At 55.0% G+C, this 13,116-nt stretch overlaps 1 protein-coding gene across 4 annotated transcripts; it reads right to left on the bottom strand.

Annotated features, from left to right (window-relative positions):
- Window positions 1–59: 59 nt before the first annotated feature.
- On the bottom strand, window positions 60–13,023 carry MBOAT7 (membrane bound O-acyltransferase domain containing 7). 4 transcript variants are annotated; one of them, XM_060131264.1, is made up of 8 exons: window positions 12,744–13,023; window positions 11,963–12,041; window positions 11,733–11,862; window positions 10,987–11,113; window positions 8,926–9,085; window positions 7,274–7,634; window positions 5,325–5,501; window positions 60–1,065 (listed from the first exon to the last, which is right to left on the bottom strand). In XM_060131264.1, exons 2-8 carry the CDS (start codon window positions 12,036–12,038, stop codon window positions 678–680), a joined length of 1,419 nt encoding a protein of 472 aa, XP_059987247.1. In that variant the 5' UTR covers window positions 12,039–12,041; window positions 12,744–13,023; the 3' UTR covers window positions 60–677. The 4 variants fall into 4 exon arrangements, with proteins under 4 accessions (XP_059987247.1, XP_059987248.1, XP_059987249.1 ...); XM_060131265.1 differs by lacking the exon at window positions 12,744–13,023 and adding an exon at window positions 12,631–12,707; XM_060131266.1 differs by lacking the exon at window positions 10,987–11,113.
- Window positions 13,024–13,116: the final 93 nt, after the last annotated feature.

Genomic DNA, 13,116 nt, shown 5'->3' with positions numbered 1-13,116 from the left:
CACAGAGGGATGCGGTGGTACGAGTCCCCCCGCATTGATCACCCACAGACATTCCCGCGTAGAGTCTTTGTGTGACACTTTATTAGGAGAGATTTACACATTCTGAGCCTCTTAGGTCAAAGGATGACAAGAGGGTGACAGGAGCGCTGGGACCCTTAGGTGGCTCAGATGGAACCTATGAGAACCATAGTCCAAAGGCCTGCACACATGCGCCTCAGCTTCTCCGTTCCAAGAGGGTTATACTCCGTACTGGCCTACTGAGACAAGAATGGAAGCGACCAGAAAGAGGTCCCCCAATCCCAGAGCCTGCCCTGAAGCTCCTAACCCCACGCTGGAGCCAAAGAAGGGAAATTTGCCCAAGAAACCAGGTCGCCCATCGGCCCCTGCTGTTGGGGGAAAACGCAGCTCTCTCTGAATACCTGGCGCTGGGCAGGGACAAAGGGAGATTCTTGTCTGGACCATGTCTTGAATTTTACAGGAGGGAAAACTGATCATCTGGGGTCCTCAGGGCGGAGGCTCTTCCAGGCGCGGTGCTGAGCTGGGGAAGCGGGAATCCTCTCCAGGCCCCCTGCCATATTCAGGACTCTTTCCGGGAAAGGAGACAGCAGCAGGCTTCACAGAATTCCCAGGCCGAAGCTTGGCGGCTGGACCGACGGCAGAGGGAGCGTCGTGACAGCTTACTCCTCCCGAAGCTTTCCTGAGGCAAGGCTGGTGGCGGGGGGCGCGGTCTTCCGCCGGCTGGGGCCGCCCCCACCTAGAGCCAGCCCCAGCCCGAGGGCCGCCAGGGCCAGGACGTGGATGCAGAAGTAGATGGAGGCCCAGTACCGCAGGGTTTCGCCCAGCGAGAGCAGCACAAAGCCCATGCACATGTAGTCATAGGCCCGCATCTTCAGGAACCAGTGCACCCAGTCCCAGGCTTTCTGGCCCCTGGGGCTGAGCCGCCCCCGGAAGGCCGCCTCCAGCCGGCCCTCAGCTGCCAGGCAGAGCGGGATGGTCAGGAAGCTCAGGTAGTAGCCAGGGTGCAGGCCGTGCCAGTAGGCGCTCAGTAACATGGTCCAGGCGCTCCTGGGGGAGGGGCTAGGAATCAGGACCCGGAGTCCCTGAGACCCGGGGGCCCAGGCCCCCAGCCCCTCCCCCCTCAGGCCCGGGACTCTCTACTCGCTCCTCAGAAACCCCCTCCCAACACACCTTCCCTCAGGACCCAGGAGTCAGGTCCCCAGCCACTCCCTCTTTGAGGATCCAGGAAGATAAATCATGACCCGTGAAGACTCAGAAATCTCCAGCCATGGTCCCTTCTCCTTAAGGACTCCAAATGCTATCCCCTGAAGACCCACAAATTTAGGCTCTGATCCCCACTTCCACAGAGAACCCACAAATCAGAGCAGGTTTGCCAAGGACTGTGGCCTGAGTTCCTGCCCACGGGCATCAGGCTTTCCTCTGGTACATCAGGGTGTTAAAACTGCAAAAAGAACCTAATGACAGAATGACACTGACCACCCTTTCCGGGGGGGGGGTGGGGGGGAGGGCAGAGGGTGTAAGGGTCCATAAAAAGGTTGAATTTTCCCTGTTGCCAACAGGGAAGATCTTTTCCTCCTTCTCTTTTCTTAGGCTATTTCTGTTTGAGCATCTTTCCGTTATCCTTTGGATACAGATGGAAATCTCTGAAATGGTAAAGTAGGCCTCTAGAAAGTGTTACAGTCAGGAATGCTCTTCTCGAGGGCCTGGGAGCCATCTCTTTGAAGCCTAGGTGTGGAGGGAGATAGAGCCTGTCTCCCTGCAGCTCTGAGGGTTTATCCTAGGTACCAGCTCCGAGCTGTAAACACCTGCTGGTCACAGAGATAGGAGTTTCATTCTTCCTTCAGATAAAGACACTTAACTAGCACGGGTGGCTACCCCCATCACCAGGTGAACTTGGGATGAACATGAGAGCACGCAAAGTACTTGTGGAGTCCTCCGACACGAGGACCAGTTACGGTGTCTCTTGAGAACACGCTACGTAAAGGGCTCTAAGTGGCGACGGAGAGGACAAAAAGGGTGAGATTTCCAGACAACTAATAAGGACCTACTGTATAGCATAGGGGATTCTACTCAGTACTCTGTAATGGCCTATTTGGGAAAAGAAGCTAAAAAAAGAGTGGATATATGTGTAACAGATTCACTTTGCAGTACACCTGAAACTAACACAACACTGTAAATCAACTATACCCCAATTAAAAAAAATAAAAATAAAAATAAAACGGATGGATCGATGAACTGTTAAAAAAAAAAAAGGCTGAGCTTTTTTGGTAATCTTGGTAATCTCAGCAGTGGGTTACTTGAGCCATGCCTCGAAATCTGGTTTAATGCTTATTCAATAACTTGGTTTTTTTTTTCCTATTTTTTGGCCACGCCGCGAGACATGCAGGATAATAGTTCCCAGAACAGGGATCGAACCCACACCCCCGGCAGTGGGAACATGGAGTCTTAACCACTGGAGCGCTGGGGAAGTCCACAAAACTGTTTTCTTTCTTTTCTACCTCTGGTGGAGAGAGAATGCTCTGGGTCGGCAGAACTGAAAGCAGTTGACGGTAGGACACACATCAGCGCAAGCCCGGCATCTGTAACCTCCACGTGTGCACACCTGAGCTCTTGGCCGTTCAGCCACCTACTCTTCTCTCCCTGCTTCGCTGCCCCCCTGCCCCCCACAGTGAACACTCTCCAAAGAATCGTCTAGGCTCCCCCTTCCGTCCTCTCTTGAACCCTCTCCAATCCAGCTTTCACTTCAGCCCTCCACTCTCCTCCGGTCAAGGTTGCCGGGGGCTTCCTCCCATCACGCCCCACCCAGTGGTCACACTCGCCTTCAGCGCACTGAAGCTCCTGGCACCTGCAGACGCACAATCCCCTCCTCGTTCCTTCTCTCGGCTTCCTTCTGGGAATGAATACTTTGCTGATTGTCCCCCTATGTCACTGGCTGCATCTGTGCTGGCTCTTCCTCCTGGTCCCTAGTCTACACCAGGGTTTCTCAATCTTGGCACTACAGACACCTGGGGCAGGATCATTTCTCGGGGGGGGGGAGTGGGGGGAGGTGGAGTGCTGTCCTGTGCAGCGCAGATTGTTTAAGCGCATCTCTGGCCTCCACCCACTAGATGCCAGTAGCACATCCCCATTATGACAAAAGCGTCTCCAGACATTGCCAATGCCCCCTGGGGGTGCAGCACAATTGCTCCCCCCCCATTGAGAATCCCTGGTCTAAACGAAGGCGCACTCTGTGCTTCGACCTGAGGCTCAGCCCCAGAGCTTTAAGTATCATCCACACCTGCTGACGCTCAGGTGTCCACTTCTTACACCAACCCTTGCATTACGCACCAGAATCACACAACTAACTGCCTAGCCAACAACCCCGGCTGGAAATCTAACAGTCACCTCAAAGTCAGGGAGACTAAACCCAAGTCTAGCTTCCTCATCCTACCCACTCCTGAAACTTCCTTCTGCCCAGTTTCCCCTCCTCAGGAAACAGCCCTTCTGTGCCCTACCATCACGCACAACCCATCACCTGGGCATCGGGCTGTTTCCCACCTCCACCTCTCAAATGCATCCACTTCTAGGCCACTGGTCCCTACTCTAGGATACCATCAATGCCCACCGGGCCAGTCCCTGCTTTATCGCCTGATCCCCTCCCCCACCTCAGCCCGTTCCCACACAAGGTCGGAGCAGATCTTTAAGTCACAAATCAGATCACACACCCCGGGAAGTCTAGCTCCAGAGGCACCATGACTGACTTCTTCATTGTAAGAACGTGTCATGATGTACCCTGACCTCATCCGGTGACACTCGGCAGGCTGCCTAAGATCAGACCTCTGATCCTGGGTCTCTTCATCTTTAAAATGGGGATGATGAGAGCTCCTACTTCCTAAGGTTGTAAAGATAAGTTTATCTTATCTTTACAGAAAGTCTCCACTCAAGAAATATCAGATGAGCGAAGGATAATACAAGCTAATCAGGCCTCACATTAAGTGCATTTCACACTTTATCTCACTTATTCCTCACATCAACCTATGAAACAGGTAACAGCATTACCCCCATTTAAGAGTTGAGGAAACTGGGTTCGGGGGGGACAAATTAGGAGTTTGGGATTAACATATATACACTACTATATAAAAAATAGATAACCAACCAGGACCTACTATATAGCACAGGGAACTATACTAAATATTCTGTAGTACCCTATAAGGGAAAAGAATCTGAAAAAGAATAGATAGGCAACCACTGGTGGTCCAGTGATTAGGACTCCGCGCTTTCACTGCCAGGGCAGGGTTCAAATCCTGGTGGGGGAACTAAGATCCCACAAGCTGCTCAGTGAGACCAAAAAAAAAAATAAAAGAATTAATGTGTGTGTGTGTATGTGTGTGTGTATGTGTGTGTGTGTGTGTGTGTATATATATATATATATATAACTGAATCACTTTGCTGTACACCTGAAACTAATACATCATTGTAAATCAACTATACTTCAATTTTAAAAAACTGGGGAAAAATGCATATATGGGGAGGGTGGGAGGGAGACACAAGAGGGAAGAGATATGGGGATATATGTATATGTATAGCTGATTCACTTTGTTATACAGCAGAAACTAACACACCATTGTAAAGCAATTATACTTCAATAAAGATGTTAAGAAAAAAAAAGAAGAGGTAACTTTAAGAGCTAGGGGATTGTTAATTGTGTTTGATTTTGCTTTTGGGAGAGAGATTGCCTTTTCCTCTTTTATTTCTACAGTCTATGTTTGGGTGGGGCCCCTGCTCCCACAGTTTGTTTAAATTTTTATGTTTACTAGCCAAAAGTTACATAAAGGTTTACAAAGCAGAGTGATTATTTCAATGGCTTCCTCTTGCAGTATGCTGAAGCAATTTATCTTGCTGGGCTCCAAGTAAATGGCTGTTATCTCTTGAGGTTTAGTCAAGGGTAATTAAAGTAAGCATTTGGAATTAAAAAAAAAAAGCATGTATGGGAATTTTTGAAATTAAAAAAGTTGAGGAAACAGGGGTCAACTAACTCCTTAAGGTTTCTTAGTAACTAGCAGGGTTAAGATTCCGGAAAGTCTAGCTACTGAGTCCACAGGATTGCATTTGTGGAGCGGGGCTGACTTTAAGGAGGTAGAAACGGAAGCCCAGAGAGGAGGAAGAATTGACCCCAGAATAACGCAAATCAGAGCCAGAGCAAGGCTCAAGAAACTACAACTCCCATGACCCTCAGGGGTGGAGGCCCAGCGGGGGAAGACGCTGGCGACCCCAGGGGCAGCTGGGAGATGTACTTCTGTGCCGTCCTCCGAGACAGTTGGGCTCACCTGAAGACGTAGGAGCGCGCGGGAGCGCTCTTGTAGATGTACTGCGCCAGCCACCACTGCACCGTCATGTTCCAGTACCGCATGCCATCCCGCACGCGCACGCAGAAGTCTGTGCCATAGCAATCGATGTTGCGGATGGTCTCATAGTCGTACTCCGTGGAAGCCGCTTTCTCCGGACTGGGGGGGTGGGGGGGGAGGATGAGGGTGGGGGACAGACATGCAGCTCAGCCAGGCCCCCTCCTGACTCTGGCTACTGTCCCAGCCCCGGATGCTAAGGAGGGGATCCTGGCCAGGCAACAGTTCTCTGGCTATCACGTTTGCTAGGGCAACAGGGGAGGGTAGCCGAGACTGAGCGTTTTTGGGAAGTGCACAGTTCATCAGCAATAGGGTTCTCCTCTTTGGTAAGGGGGCCTGCAACAGCCAGGAAAAGTCTGGAAGGGCCACGGTTGCTAAGCTATGAGTCCTTAGCAACCTGACCTGCCAATGGTCTCAGATGCTAGGGAAAGGCCATTCCTTAGCAACCAAGCTCAGCATATTCAGAGAAGCCTCCAAGTAGTCCATCCTAAATTGTTGGACACTTCGGTTGTTAGGGAAGCAGCATCCCTAACAATGAGGTGGTCCGTGGTTGCTAGGGAGATGTTTTAGGCCCATCTGACACCTTGATGGTCTCTGTTGCTAGGGAAAGGGCATTCCTTAGCAACAAGGCCTATGATGTTTAGAAAAGCTTCCTGAAGGGGCCTTCTCTGGCTATTGGTCCCCAGGATTGTTCTATAAGGGTCATCTCCAGTAATACAGTGGTTCCTGGGTCACTGGTGCCAACCCCCCCCCAGAAGTGGGGGATATCCTCGGCCCACCTGAACTGTTGGCAGCTTCCGATAATGGAAGGGGGGCATCCATTAGGGGCGGGGCCCAGAAGGTTTAGAAAAGCCTTCAATTCCTGCTTGGCATCTTCTGGGGGATACCTTCTCCTATGGCAGTGGCAGGAACTCTGCAGGGGGGCCACCTCCCCTGCAATGGGTGGCACTTTGTGACTACTAGGGGATTGCCCAACCCTTGTAAGAAGGAGCAGCTCAGAATTTACACCAAAGGGCTGCTTTCCCAGCCCCAGCCTGAAAGCTGACCATGACCGCTAGGGACAGAGGGACAGGCCATTCCTGGTTGCTAGGAGTGCCATTTCCCTAGTAACACAGGAGCAACATATCCTTAGCAACAAGGGTCTGTAGTTACTAGCTGTGTGACTTATCTAGTGATGAAGGAGCTAGGGGGCTAGTTTTGCCAGCAACAAGGTTAATTGATAGTTACCAGGGGATTTCCTGGGCAACAGTAGGAAGGCGACTTGCAGTTGCTAGGAATGGTGTCCCCTCTGCTAGAGGACAGCAAGGTCAAGGATGCCATTTCCATAGAAAAAGAGGGCAACAGCAGGCTGTTATGTGACGACATCCCATGGGGAGGGGCGTGCTCGCTCCCAGCAACAAGGGGGCAGTTTAGGGGATGCCGTTTCCGTAGCAACAAAGAGCAGCTTTCTGGCAGGAAGGGGCAGTGCTGTTGCTAGGGAATGTTCTCCCTAGCAACAAAGGGCTACTCCTCACTGCCCAACGATGGCACCCTGAGCAACCAGGAACAACTGGGTTACTGGGGTGTCGCTTCCACGGCAACAGAGGGACAGCGTGTGACTGCTGTAACACCTTCCTTTTCCTAGCAACAGAGAGCAATTCACCACCCCAAGGGGGGACAAGCGCTAGCAACAGGGGGCAATCCGTACGTATCAGGACTACTGTTTCCTTAGGACAGGGGAAGGCGGGCTGTGGTGGCTGAGGGCGACACTCTGCTGACAACAGGTGGGAGACCTGCCCCCCCCTGCTCCCCGCTCTCCTCCCTGCTAGGGGCAGGGCCAGCCCGCGGTGATTGGGCCTGCCGGGTCTTGGGACACCTCCCTCCCGCCGCCTGACCTGCTGGGGGGTGGGCATTGGAGGGTGGGGCCGCCCCCGGCCCGGGCTTTGGCGGCCACGGGGTAGGCCCCGAAGCCGGCGGCAATGCAGCCGCACTCGGCGGCAATCCAGGCCACGTAGAAGCGCATGCGGAAGGCGAAGAAGACGGGGATCATGTAGAAGAGGCGGGCGGGCAGCGGGCGGGCGTAGAAGGCGTCCTCACGCACGGCCTCCAGCGGGAACAGGTGGGAGGAGAGCAGGAAGAGCAGGCCGAAGAGCGGGGCCGGCCAGGCGCGCCGCAGCAGGGGCCGCAGGCTGGGCACGGCCCCGGGGAAGGGCTGCTCCAGCCAGTCCAGGTACGTGCGGTAGCGGAAGAACGGGCCTGCGGCGGGAGGCAGGGCAGCTGGTCAGACACGGTACACGTGGGGGGCGGGGAGAGCTCCAGTCTCGGGGCGGGGTTGGGGGACGGGGAAGATGGACCAGAGATTCGGGAGCTGAGGTGGACCAGGGAGAGAGGAAGGAGAGAGAGAAGCAGAGAGGGGAGTGGGGGTATGAAACCCAGAGAGAAAGGGACAAGGAAGCGGAGAAAGGGGAGAACAAGGGACTCGGCAGGAAATAAAGAGGGACAGGCACTTATGGAAAGGGACACAGAGCCTGAGAATGAGGGGTATTGAGACACGGAGACAGATGGAGACAGACAGACCGGACCTGGAGGGATGGGGTTGGGGGTGAGCTGGGTATGAAGGAGTGACAGGAAGTGCAGCAGTGCATGTGCAGAGGAAGAGTGGTGTGAGAAGAAATGAGAGGGTGGCAGGGGCGGGACCCCTGGGGGATCTGATGAGGACTTTGAGTTTTGTTCTAAGCGCTAGGAAACCAGTATTGGCTCTCCCACCAGGGAAGTGCTGGATTATCATTATGCCTTTTCATGAGACCCCTCTGGCCACTGAGCAGGGAGGGGCTGCAGAGGGGCAGTGTTGGAAAAGAGAAGACTGTTCTTGGCCTAGGGAGGGAGCAGAGTGGGGTTAACAGAAGTGTTAAACGTCTTACACGTCACAGAAGACCACACACTGTATGATTCCACTTATAAATGTTCAGGATAGGCAGATATATAGAGATAGAAAGTCAATTAGTGGTTTCCAGGGAATGGGGGCAGACGGAGGTTTGAGAGACGACGGCTCTTTGTACAGGGTTTTGACGAAATTACATGGCACTGATGGTTGCACAACTCTGTGAACAGACTAAAACCCAGCAAGCTGGATGTGGTTACAAGTAGGTGAATGTGGTAATCATAGCTCAATACAGTTGCTATGAAAATGAACACCTTCTAAGAGGTCAACATTAGTGAAAAATATTTTCTGAAACTAAAACTGGGATCATAACCTGTGAATGCTCGTTGCCCGGGCAGCAGAAATGTTAGGGTGATGTAGATCTTTCTCCTTTATCTCCTGTTTGCTCCCCAAAAGTTATAAGGAATCACTGAGGCTGAGAACAGTCTGTCTCTACTCTGGAGGGGCCCTGGGACCAGGCGGGAGAGTCAGACATGGACTCGGGCATAGATGCTCACCCTCAGAGCAGCAGATGCTGGAATGGAATGTGGGAACATGGAACAGGCAGAGGATGGAGACAGAGGTTGAGGAGCTGCGGAGGCAGGCCTGCGGGGCGGGCACGCTCACCTGTCATGATTCCCACGTAGCAGTAGCTGTAGCTGAGCGTCTCCATCAGAGAGGGAACGTCAGGCAGCAGCCCCAGGCTGGGCCCCTTGCTGAAGCCTGAGGCCATTTCCTTCCTCTGGGCCACGTGCAGGTCCTGTACTTCACTGGCCAGACTCACCAGCTGGGAGGAAGGGGTGTAGGGAAGGACAGGTCAGACCCGGGCTTCCTCTCACCCACCTCCCTTTCACTGCCTCTCTGGGCAGCCAACAGCTGCTGCAGCCCCGCGCAGATGGGCGCTGAGGCTCTACTCCACGGGCAGCTCTGGGCATCTAGTCGTGAGCAAGGGCTTCTTGGTGACTCTCGCAGGGCTCACTCCTGGACCCCTCTGTCTTTTTTCTCTGAGTTCCATCTTTCTGGGTTCTCCTGCAGTTTGTGACTTCAGATACCACCCACAGTGTAACCCGGTGGGACTTCTCCTCCAAGCCCCAAGCCTGGTCATCAAGCTGCCTCTAGGGAATTCCCTGGCGGTCCAGGGGTTAGGACTCGCGCTTTCACTGCTGGGGCCCAGGTTTGATGATCCCTGGTCGGGGAACTAAGATCCCACAAGCCATGTGGCGAGATCAAAAAAAAAAAAAGAAAAAAGCTACCTCTTGTCATTAATACTTGGTATCTTCCAGGCACCTCGAATTGAACACATCCAAGGTAGAACACGGTATTAGCCTCTCCCCAAAGTGGGTCTTCTTCTAGTCTCTGCCATCAGCAAATACCACCACCATCCAATTAATTGCTTAGGCTGGAAACCTTCCTCACTCCCCGAATCGAATCCCTTAAGTCTCTGGAGTCTGTCCCTCTCGCTTTGCCTCCACCACTGGGCTGAATATGTTCGGGCTCCTTCTTCAGATCCGCTCTCTACCCTTCTCCGCACAGACCCCAGGCCAGCTCAACTTCCACAGGCCTGTGTCTCCCAGCTTCCCCCTGGGTTTAGTTGGCACAGAGCCCCAGGCAGAGATGGAGGAAGGCAGGAGTGAGGCTTGGGTTTTTATTCCCTTGTATTGATAAGATCACCTTGGGCTGGCCGTGACCCTTGATAACCTTCTTGAATTGGGGGGCTCTACCCAAGTCTTTTTCCTTCCCAGCTCCACTACCTGCCCCTCCTCTCGTGCCCTGGGGCCCAGGACCTCTCCCCACCCTGCCCTCAATTTCTCCTAAATGCCGGGCTTCCTGGTGGGGCCCTGACTGACCTCCCTACAGGCCTGCATCAAGCCACCACTGTTTGTCAGCTGGACTTCGATAAAAGAGTCCCACGTCACCCCATCTTGCCCTTTCTGCTTCAACTCGCGCAGCATCGGGAGGAAGGATGTTTAAACCTGTGAATCTGGTCACACCACCTCTTCTGGCAACAAATCAAAAAACCTCTTGCAGTGGATCTTGGGCCCTCACAGGAAGAAGTCGGGACCCCTCACCTTAGCCAACGGGGCCCTGCATGGTTTGGCCTGGGCTGCCTGTGCTCTTTCCCGCTCCTGATGGACGGTCCATGTGGCTCGTCCACTGCTGATGGGACTCAGCCTGCCCCCTTCCACACACGCTGGTCCCTATGTCCTGAAAGGCTCTTTCTCCAGCTCCCGCTGGGAACACAGGATGCTGAGGAAACCTCATTCACCACCTCACATGACCATTCTGTTCACTGATACGTAGCACATAGTAGGAACGCACGACTTTACGTTCCCGCCGGGGGTGGGGCCTGGGAATCTGTTTTCACCCATCTTCCCAGGTCATGGAGAGCCGGACGTGGTGTCCTGGTTTTGTGTCCTTAACTAAGTGCTACCTCCCCAGAGCTGGCTGTCCTTTGCAAAATGGCTTGCTACAAAGATGCACTTTAGCTCAGCCACCACTCAGCACCCACAGTTACGCAACTTTGGATACTTCTTTACCTCGGGGAAGAGCTGAGAGGTGAAGCCCCGCCCCCGGCGGGGTGTGTGGGAGAGACCATCCCCCTTCCTCTGCCTCCCACGGGAGTGGCTGGGAGAAGGTAAAGTTGGGGTGGTTAACTGGCATACAGCGAGGGCTGGAGGGGAGTCTGACCTTCAGTGTCAGCAGCAGCTGGACGGCATTGGTGAAGGGTGTGGGAGTGGGCAGGCCCAGGAGGCTGAGCGCTCGGAAGAAGAGCAGATATGAGAAGGTCCAGGCTAGGGCCAGGGCGTGGCAGGAGCTGGGCAAAGGCAAGAGGCGTGCTGTGCTAGGTGCAGGGGTGCAGGACATCTTGCCTCAGCCGCCCCTAGATTCCAGCTACAAATCCTTCCCCACCTCCCCACCTTCAGAGACAGAAAATGAGGGGCGGGGGGTATGGAATGAGCATGACTGAAACAGCCACACAGAAATGTGCAGCAACAGAGAAGAAAATGAGAAGGGGGTTAAGAGAGGCTTCAGGGTGAAGACCCTTCAATCCTCCATTTTTTCTGGGAGGGAGGGAGGGAGGGAGGAGGAAGGGAGAGGGAGAGAGGGGAGGTGGAGAGAGAAAGAGGGAGGGAGAAACAGAGAGAGAGAGAGAGAGAGAATACCAATACCAACGGTGGCAGGGCCAGCAGACTAGTAACGTCCTCCTCTCTCCTGAATCCACGACATGGATGTAAAGGACCAGGACAAACACACAGGGACAAAGACCCAGAAAAAGGCAGGAGAGGAAGAAAAACAGACCAGACAAATGACACAAAGAATCTAGAGATAAACAGGAGACATCCGGAGGTGGAGACAGAGAAAGACCCCAAGGGGAAACAGGTCGCTTCCTCCACCCCCTCCATCTCCCCCTCCTCCCCCGACCAAATCCTCACCAGGGCTGGGCCTGAATGAGCGCCCACGTCCCAAGGATGGTGACCAGAGAATGCAAAGTGTGGGGACCACAGGTGAACAAGGTGAGCCCTAGGCCCACAGCTGCTGCCCCCCATCTCTTCAGCCCAGGTCCTGCAGGGAGAAGGCACAGCATAAGCGTGGAACCTTCCAGGGGTCCCCAGCCCGGGCCCCCCCCCCGTTTATTTTCCACTGGGGAGGGAACCTGACTCACCAGCCTTCTTAAAGAGGAAGCCGATGGGGATAGAGATAAGAAGAACCACTAGATATGTCCATTCTTCAGGAGACATGTTCTGGGGGAGGGGCAGAGGTTCCCAGTGAGAACCCAGGAGTCCGGGCCCCCAGCCCCTCCCCCTTCGAGGATTCAAGAATCCACCCCCCCCCCAGTCCCCAGTTGTCGAGGATCAAGGAGTCCTACCCTCAGCTCCTCTCCTCTGACAACACAGGAATCCCGACCTCCAGGCCCTTCCTCCTTCGAGGATACAGGAAGCCACCCACAGAACCCCTCTTTTGAGAACGCAGGCCCCCAGCTCTCTTCTCCTTTGAGAACCCAGGAATCCAAACCTCCCGGCCCCCTCCTCCTTCGAGTATCCAGCAATCCAGCTCCTCTCTTCTTATCCCCCAGCCTCTCCCTCTTTGAGAACCCTTCTCTCCAGTCCCCCTGCCCCTCTCCGAGAGGGCCTCAGAGGAGCCCAGGCCTCCAGCCTCCACCTCTTTCGGAGCTCCGGTTCCTTCTCCCGTCTGAAACCCAGAGAGCGGGCCCGCTCCCGAGCCCCACTCCCGTTGCGCGCACCAAGCGCGGGGTCAGATCCGCTCCGGGCAAAGCCACAGGCGGTTACGCCACCCGGGAGCTCGGCCGCGCTCCCGGCACCGCCCCCGCACCTCATCAGCCCGCCGATCCGCAGCGACCCCACACTGTCCAGACCCCTCCCGGTCTCCGGGTCGCCTCCGCACTCCGCGCCCACCGCACCCCGGCCCAGGCGTGGCGGACCCACCTGGGCCCGCGGCTCCGCGCCGCCCGCCGGGCAGGAAGCAGCCGAGCAGTCCTGGCCCGCGGGCCACCGCGGGTCCGCCACGCCTACCCCGCCCAGCACGCCTCCGCGTCCCCAGCCTCTTTCGGGGCGCCGGCTGGGCTGCGCGGTCCGGGGCCGGCTGTGCAGCGCCCGGCAGGCTCCGGGCTGAGCAGGGAAGGAGCCCGGACTGGGCACAGGGAGCTCGAGTCGGCAGCTGGACACGGACTCGGTTCTACCGAGCTGCGAGCATGCAAAGGGGCGGGGCTTCGGGCTCGGAAAGCGGTGGGGCCAGAAGCTTCGGGCACGGAGGGAAGCGACCGAACCTGGGAAAGAGGCGGGGCCTGGAGCTCAGCGT

Source organism: Lagenorhynchus albirostris, chromosome 19 (assembly GCF_949774975.1).
Source record: "Lagenorhynchus albirostris chromosome 19, mLagAlb1.1, whole genome shotgun sequence".
Classification (NCBI taxonomy): Eukaryota; Metazoa; Chordata; class Mammalia; order Artiodactyla; family Delphinidae; genus Lagenorhynchus; species Lagenorhynchus albirostris.
The sequence above is the reverse complement of the archived record's forward strand: the minus strand, read 5'-3'. Positions and strand labels throughout refer to the sequence as shown.

Excerpts from the sequence above, each read along its gene's own strand:
- MBOAT7 (XM_060131264.1), bottom strand. The coding sequence starts at position 12,038 with ATGTCTCCTGAAGAATGGACATATCTAGTGGTTCTTCTTATCTCTATC. Across the intron at positions 9,086-10,986 it reads AGCTGCTGCTGACACTGAAG|CTGGTGAGTCTGGCCAGTGA; the intron begins GTCAGACTCCCC and ends CCTTCCTCCCAG. Across the intron at positions 1,066-5,324 it reads GCGCGCTCCTACGTCTTCAG|GAGCGCCTGGACCATGTTAC; the intron begins GTGAGCCCAACT and ends CCCCTCCCCCAG.